This window comes from Branchiostoma floridae, chromosome 11 (genome assembly GCF_000003815.2).
Source record: "Branchiostoma floridae strain S238N-H82 chromosome 11, Bfl_VNyyK, whole genome shotgun sequence".
NCBI lineage: Eukaryota > Metazoa > Chordata > Leptocardii > Amphioxiformes > Branchiostomatidae > Branchiostoma > Branchiostoma floridae.
Genome location: NC_049989.1, coordinates 20,118,072 through 20,125,894, shown reverse-complemented (window position 1 = coordinate 20,125,894; position 7,823 = coordinate 20,118,072). Strand labels below are relative to the sequence as shown.

Genomic DNA, 7,823 nt, shown 5'->3' with positions numbered 1-7,823 from the left:
CTCACGGACAGCCGTGATGAGGTGGAGAGGTACCTGAGTACACGGGGAGTGACGTGGCAATGGGGGCAGGACGGGTCGGTCAGCTGGTGGTACAATCTACCCGCCATGACTCTATATAAAGGTAATTAAGGCAATAGCAAACATCATGGTAAACCAATACTGTGTAAATGTACATGCACTAATCTGCTTTTTAGGTCGTTTGTAGGTATCTACTTTACGCTGTTCCTTGTGATTGTTCAGAAGCTGACAGCTTGAAGCATCAGTGTCGTACCACAAGGCTCTTCTCGAGCTCACATCCGCATTACAATCCCTTTCTATCGACTGTAAGATATGAAACTCTCTCCCTCACTAATACTAGTACTACCCACACCGAGCTTTCAAAACACAACATTCACCCCCTTCTCCTAGCATATACATATATATAGTTACCTAATAGTATATCTACCACTAATTAGTCTCCTGGCCTTGCACTGAGCAAACTCGTTAAAGGGCTAGATAGAAAGGAGAGAGTGTTCTATTAATGATGTTTTTCGCCCCATCTTCAGGTGAACCCTTTCTCATCGTTCTTTGTACAAAATGAATGCAGAACAAAGTTCCAACAAACCAACATGTCAACTAAACTGCAAACGCAGTACTCTGACATGAATGCTAGTCATCCTCGTCTTAATTACAACCATCATTATTTTAATATCATCATCATTATTTCAGGCTAGTCAACCTGACGAAGTTCACTCATTTTCTGCCTATTATGAAATCCCAAAAAATTGAATGTAACTTTCATTATTCAAAAGTTATGATTTAAGTTAATTTTATGACGTCATAGGTCAAAATCCAAGATGGCCGCCCTTTTTAGCTAAATGACGTCATAATGTCACATTATATGATGATAACACAAAATTTGTTCTGAGGATTCAGGTTAACATGTTTATTATCCTCTAAAATTTGGTGGTTATACAATTAGTAGTTAAGGTGTGTGTCTCAAAAGTTTGTTTTAGAAACTGCATATTTTGCCTGGGGTCCGGCGGATAAAAGTCAACAGTAAGTATCCCGATGTAAGTCTGACCACCTCGTCTATAACTGTTAACTGTGTCTTGGCGACGGAAGTTTCGCAGATTTGGAGTTCCCATGCATTATGAACATCTTCCGTGTGTCTGCTGCAGGAGAGTGGCTCTGGTTTAACCAGGCCCACGTGAACAACGCGGACTTCCTCACGGCCCATCCTGACTACGACAGCACCAAACCCGTCCCTCCGCACCTGAACCCCTTCAACAGCCAATATGGCGACGGCTCGGAGATCGAACCGGAAGTACTACAGCACATACGGGATGTGACGTGGCAGGTGGGGTCACTGTGTGTTCTAAAGGAGAATGACATTGGCTCATGCAAAATTCTATAACATCCATGTGATATTTTATGTTTGGGACCGCTGTCGCATGTATGACGTTTGGCATTGTTAGCAGCCACACCTAGCTGCACTGTATGCACAGTATTCATACAGTTACCAAAATGTCGACTGTGATTGAATGTCTTGGTTGTGAATTATTAAGAACTGTGTATAAATCCAATAACTCTTTAACCAGATGTGGTCTGTCTGGTGGGACGGCTAGGGTGCGTTGGAAGCAGAGTCATTTGTTCGAGTTCGATACTCGCCATGCCCCTGCTCCCATGACGGTGGAGTGACGCACCGAGCCTCACGTACGGCTAATGTGTGCCCAAACAGCTGCGGATTTGATGCGCCAGTGCGTCAACATCTGCACATTTGCCATTAAAACCTGATGGAATTGTTCACGGATCTACTACGTAATGTTCTACATTGACCTTTGATCTCGTAAATGTTCTTATGAGCGTTCTGAAAATATTTTCATATTGTCGAATGAACGTAGAATATTGGAGTTTACTTTTGCACTACCAGTAATGCCTTGCAATTTAGATTGTTCCCACTGCAAACCACCTACATAGGCTTAACATTATAAGTCAGAAGCTCTGATAAAGATGCTTGATAGGCATTTGGTGAGAGGCATCACTAGTTGTGCAAAGGAAAACTTTTATTCTATTTTTAAAAAACGATATATGATTAAGAGACGTTAATGTTCCTTTCAGGTTGCAGTTGGGTTCCAGCTGCAGAGACGTGACGTGTTGGTGCTGAACAACATGTACATCCAACATGGCCGCCTGGGCTTCACCGGAAACAGGAGGCTGCTCGTGTATCTGGCAGTGTCAGACGCCTGAATGCACCTTGATTTGAAGTGATTTTGCCATATATTAGAAGTGTGAAGATCACATATCAAAGAGTTTCTGTAGAATTAACACTAGGGGTGGGTACCGGTACACTAGTTTTCACATACAATCAGGTACAGGTACAGGTACGGTCCAGACCTAAACCTGATTCACTGTTAATCGAATGGGAGATACTCAAAACATTGGTTCATTTTGCATGAAGGATTCTGTTTCGGATGGAGTATCCGACTTCTACTGGCGTTTTAAAATCCTATCTTCATGTAAACAACACTATTAAATATTGCCGCTTTTGATTAACTTAGACCAAGTTTGACTGTACAAACTTGGTAAAATGATTATCAACTCTCCTCTACTTCGCTCGTTATTTTCTTGGGCCGCTAATTGTTCATTTTCCAATCAGTCCAAAATCAGGTCCTCTGATTATGAATGGCCAACAAGACAACCCCCAATTTGAAACTATAACGGGAAAACAACGTCAACCATGAAAAGAGTGTGCAGTCAATAAAAGAAAAATGCATCTTTTATTGTCATCATGAGTTTCTTTAATTTCAAGATTTTCAAGTACAAACTAGCATCAAGCTTCACATGAAATATAATATTTTTCATCATTATAAATTCAAACTATCTGTACCTTAAATACTTTTAATATTGGCTTCAATCTAAAACGTTTATCAAGTTATCTTGAGTTCATATGTATGATCGTCCATTGTCATTCACTAGTTTACAAGCAGCGCTTCGTGTTGCCTTCCTGTTTTGAACTGTAACATCTGTAGCATCATTTTTGTGTAATATATGAACAAGTCTTACCACCCAATAACTATACAGCACTCCGGCCTTGTAAACACGTGAGAGGAAATGACTGGTAATATAGAAACTGCCACGCGGATACATTGTAAAAAAATTTGTGCGACAAAGCTGTAACATGTTACATCGAACGTCCTATCACCCTAGTTATCAGGATCTTATAACTTTAAAATGTTGATGATATGTGTTTAATGAATATGGATATGACAATCCACATAATGTAGCTAATAGGAATGATTTAGCGGGGTGGGGGGGTGGGGGAGGGGGCAGATGATCCACGCAAGCCTGACCTAGTCTCGTGTTCTCTCGCGAGAACTGAGATTAGGTCATTCCCCTGACGATGATGTACTGGTAGACATCGAAAATTTGGGAGGTATGTACTGTACCTTTTCAAAAACAGTCATTAATTGATGAAAATTTGTTGTAACTGTTTGCATACGTGACTGATGAACCTCTTCAACGATGATTTAGCGAATTTTTTATTCAGAATTAAGCTAGCAATAGCGATAAGTATGATATCCGACAGACTTGTACATTGTTGTCACAGCAACACTATTTTTTCACCAGAATGGAGTTCAGGGTTCCCTTTATGCCGACATCCTCTGACGCCAGCCGGTGGAAAATCACCACGATTCTGGGAAAATAGAAAGGGGAGAAAACAAGTTTTTGATGACTCGAATAACGACTGGTCCAGCTTGGCAATATAATACATTTGGGCTTGCTTCTGGTGTAAAAGATTGTATTTTATTTTTCTGCGAAAGATTTTGAAATTGCACAAAACAGTTAAGTCATCAATGTCACACTCAAAGAAAATTAAGTAAAACCTTCTAACAACTTGTAAATTATGTAACACCTGATTGTATTAAGTATTAACGTTCATTGATCTTTGTTTGTTATGTACCTAAATTCGTCACTTTCAAAGAATAAATCTATTAAGGGACATATAAACATTTGAGTCTCTCAACAGTGCAACTCTGTGGGTATTACTAGTATCCCCGTTTCTTAAAGAAACGGATATAGGCTAACATCGAATAAATGTCAACTAACGTTATAAGCAGAATTAATTATTTACAAGAAAACGCATTCGTTACATGAAAACTGAAATATCCAACCCTCACCTGTCGTATTTGACAGGTAGTTTCTCGGACAGGTAGTCGAAGAAGGCCTTGGAGTACTTCTCCTTGTCTGCCTCGTCGTCGAAGGACTTGATGGCTGCGATCTCGAACTGGATGTAGGGTTCGAAGGAGCCCGCCCGCAGCATCCTCTGCCCAGCATCCACGTGAACTGTCACCCTCTGCGTGCAGATCAAACAAAATATTTTACATGTTGGTTTTGATGTGAGCTAACGGCAGGCTTATTCGCCTTAATCAGTGAGTAACTTATATCCGTTGCTGTCAAAAATGGCAGAAGCTGGTTATATTACACTAGACCGATCTGTCACACGTATATATATATATATATATATATATATATATATATATATATATATATATATATATATATATATATATATATACTTGAGTAGCAACGAAATGTTAGCCTCTTTCGCAGACTTCGAGCGGGCTGGCTTTTATTTTATTTCATGGGCGGTGAGGTGGAAGCTGTGTTCGCGATTTTCAATGTCGGCTAGGTTCTCTCATACCGGGAAAGGGAGTTTGCCGAAGAAGGGAGTTTGCCGAAGAAGGGAGTTTGCCGAAGAAGGGAGTTTGCCGAAGAAGGGAGTTTGCCGAAGAAGGGAGTTTGCCGAAGAAGGGAGTTTGCCGTGGAAGGGAGTTCGCCCCCTCCATAAAATAGCCAGTGCCGCTTAAAGTCTGCGAAGGAGGCTAACGAATTCCACTCTATGTTGTGCATGCATAATCTGTGAATCACAGAGATCGTCCTAAATGCCACATCAAGCTAAAAGATAGAAAATGCCAAAACATTCGGATCCTTACCCATTCCTCCTTCTCGAGGAGCTCTGCGATCATCTGAGACGTCTCCTTCATGAAGTCATCGCTGAACTGGTCCGGGGACAGGTTGGTTTTGATGTGAGCCAGCGGCATGTTTTTTTAAACTGTATCACAAAAAAAAGAATAAATAAATAAAAATGTTTTTTTTCTGTAATATTTTTTCAGAACTTTTTCAAATATATATCTGGTCCGGGGACACTGGTTGGTCTTGATGTGAGCCAGCGGCATGTTTTTTTTAAGCTGTATTGCAAACATCAAGAAAATAATAATGATTTTTTTTTCATTAATTCTTTTTTTCAGAGCTATTCCGTATATAAAATACATCTCATGCAAATATCCATAAAGTACAACTTTATCCATAAAGATCATAAAGTCTAAGTACATCTACGTACATAGACAACATGATCAAGTCATAGGTCATTTATGCAATGCATACAGGTTTTATGGAGAACAAAATATGACTGACAATAATCATGTAAAATTGATATTTTCATATCATCCTTGTGAGACATATACTTCAAATGAACTCAATCGTTGTTTATTTGGGGTGACCAACACTGCGCTTTGTAAATATTCCGCATGGAGCGTGCGGTTCAAAGGTCAGACTGAAGAAATCACCTGCCGCAGTTCGTTTGGCGGCTTGACGATCAGCTGAGTTGAAAGCCATTTTGAGAGTGTGAAATTTCAGTGACAGGTTTAACGACAGCACTAGAACCCATAAATAATATTAGACTTATAATTTGAGATGCATTCGATATGATATTTACAGCAGAGAGGCACGCTAAACCATGCAGGAACTTTTTTACAATTATTGATTACACGACATGCACGTCTATCTTCTGGCAGATCCAAAATCATATTACACCGCGGGCCAACATGCACCTGTCGCACGGCCACAGAAGCCTTACGATTTGGCGTGGCCAAATTAATCGTAACCGGTCGGTCAATGGCTTTAAGTCCATGGAAGGCATGCGACATACAATTTGCTCGTAGTTGATTTTGGCAACGGAAGGTTTAAATGTGCCACATGATATGTAAGCGATACGGAAAGTAACAGGGTAAAACACCCCCTAGAAGAATGCTACAGAGGCGTTTACATACGTTTAGCCGTCACTCACCTTTCTGCTACAGGCAGGATACAGCTGTGTTGAAGACTGGCCGAGCAGGCTGGACTGAACCGGCGCTCACCTTTGACCCACCTTTCTGACGTCATCACAGACAAATACGCACCAGACCGTACCATGCTCTGGACGTGCACTCGACACGTACGCATGGAACATTTATCGATTAACGTTCATGCCACACGTTTCTGATCATGATTTTACTATCAAATCACACTCTACTCTAAATGATTCCTTAAGGCCTTAGGTTTCCCGTTTCCAAATTACATGTAACGTAATGTTTTTGTACAGTCTATGTTTTCATGTTTTAGCTAATTGATCAGATAAGCGTCGTTAAAAACGACCGGTTTGTCCTCTCCCATTTTTTTTCATTGAAAGAGCACACACAACTTAATGGGCGTCGTTCCCATGTAAGCCATTCCCAGGGCAAGGGCGGTCAATGGTGTAAATGTAAAACTATATAATAATGGAGATAAAGATATTCCAATTTATTTGCTAAGGTAGCGCTAATAGCGAAGTTTTGTGTTTAAATGAAAAGGAACGTTTGTTCGCTGCAAGAGAAAAAGTATTGAAAATCATTTGAGTGGTGAATATTCATATAGATACATACGTACATTTTACTTCGAAAATATCCGGAATTGTTACAGATTATTAGAATTCCCCTAAATCTTTGTAATTGATAGTGTGAAGATTACATAAAAAGGGCATATGTAGTAATACAGGAAAACATGTATAAGAAAAGACTGTGCAGTCAAGAGATTTCTTATATGAGTTTCTTTCATTTCAAGATTTTAAAGTGCAGTATCATGAGAATGATAAAATAAAGAATAATATTTTCATTAGACTTTTTTCTATAAATTTTACCCACCTCCTTCTTCAAATACTTATCATTTGATCCTCTGGCTTGGATTTAAAATCTTTTATCAAGTTGTCTTCATGTGTATGAAAAGCAGCATCTCGTGTTTTATTCTGGCGCGTGCGAGAACCGCAACAACTGTAGCTTTTTTCTTTGATATATGAACAAGTGTTGCCTACTAACCACCCAATAACCTAGCCTCAGATTACACCTCACTTATAGCAGCCCACCCAACATCCGTCGGCCTCCAGTTATAATTACAGCCCTGGACAGCAGAGTTTGTGTTACACAGACTACCATTAACCATACAACACTCCAGCCTTGTAAGCACGTGAGCGGCAATGGTTGCTCATATGGAAGTTACAACACGGATACATTGTTGTGCTACAATTTAGCTGTAACTTATTACATCAAATGACCTGTCACTCTTATCCATCCTTATCTAACTTAGAAATATTGATAGAAAGTGTGTAATGAATATACCTGACTGTGTTATACATGTAGTCTATGATGAAGAACGTCGTTATACATTTTTAGTAGATGATATGAATAAAGAGATGAATATGTATTCGATAAGCTAGCAACGTAGCCTCTATTGCAGGCTCTCCGTAGCCTTTTTGTGGCTCATAATACTTGCTGGCCGTTTCTTTTTGTACTGGGTTGTTGATTGTCGGCCGTCGCAGATCACTGGCCCCGTAATTATGCCCGCTTTCCACTAGACGGCGATCGCAATGCGCTCTCACTGCGACCTAAATATTATATGCCATTTTTGTGTACCCTTCGCTTTCACACTGGGTATATCATACAAAACGTAAAAGTGTGACCAAGAAGACAACAAAACACACAAAGTGTAAA

The 7,823-nt window shown here is 39.9% G+C and overlaps 2 protein-coding genes across 5 annotated transcripts in view; one reads left to right on the top strand and one right to left on the bottom strand.

Moving 5' to 3' along the window:
* Window positions 1-2,626, top strand: part of LOC118425832 (dapdiamide synthesis protein DdaC-like) — a 5,726-nt gene extending 3,100 nt beyond the window's left edge. Inside the window, exons 5-7 of the mRNA XM_035834940.1 lie at window positions 1-121; window positions 1,161-1,339; window positions 2,101-2,626. Of these exons, the coding sequence (XP_035690833.1) occupies window positions 1-121; window positions 1,161-1,339; window positions 2,101-2,229 (429 nt within the window). The 3' untranslated portion in view covers window positions 2,230-2,626. The remainder of the gene's footprint in view (window positions 122-1,160; window positions 1,340-2,100) is intronic.
* A 136-nt stretch (window positions 2,627-2,762) lies between these two features.
* On the bottom strand, window positions 2,763-6,256 carry LOC118425834 (macrophage migration inhibitory factor homolog). Of its 4 annotated transcripts, none has more exons than XR_004832332.1 (5): window positions 6,110-6,256; window positions 4,977-5,095; window positions 4,161-4,336; window positions 3,510-3,676; window positions 2,763-3,280 (listed from the first exon to the last, which is right to left on the bottom strand). XR_004832332.1 is itself a non-coding variant. In XM_035834941.1 (4 exons), exons 2-4 carry the CDS (start codon window positions 5,082-5,084, stop codon window positions 3,595-3,597), a joined length of 366 nt encoding a protein of 121 aa, XP_035690834.1. In that variant the 5' UTR covers window positions 5,085-5,095; window positions 6,110-6,256; the 3' UTR covers window positions 3,363-3,594. The 4 variants fall into 4 exon arrangements, 1 of the variants encoding a protein (XP_035690834.1); XR_004832331.1 differs by having other exon boundaries at window positions 2,763-3,287; window positions 3,516-3,676; XR_004832333.1 differs by having other exon boundaries at window positions 2,763-3,287; window positions 3,516-3,676; window positions 6,093-6,157.
* Between the last annotated feature and the right edge of the window lie 1,567 nt (window positions 6,257-7,823).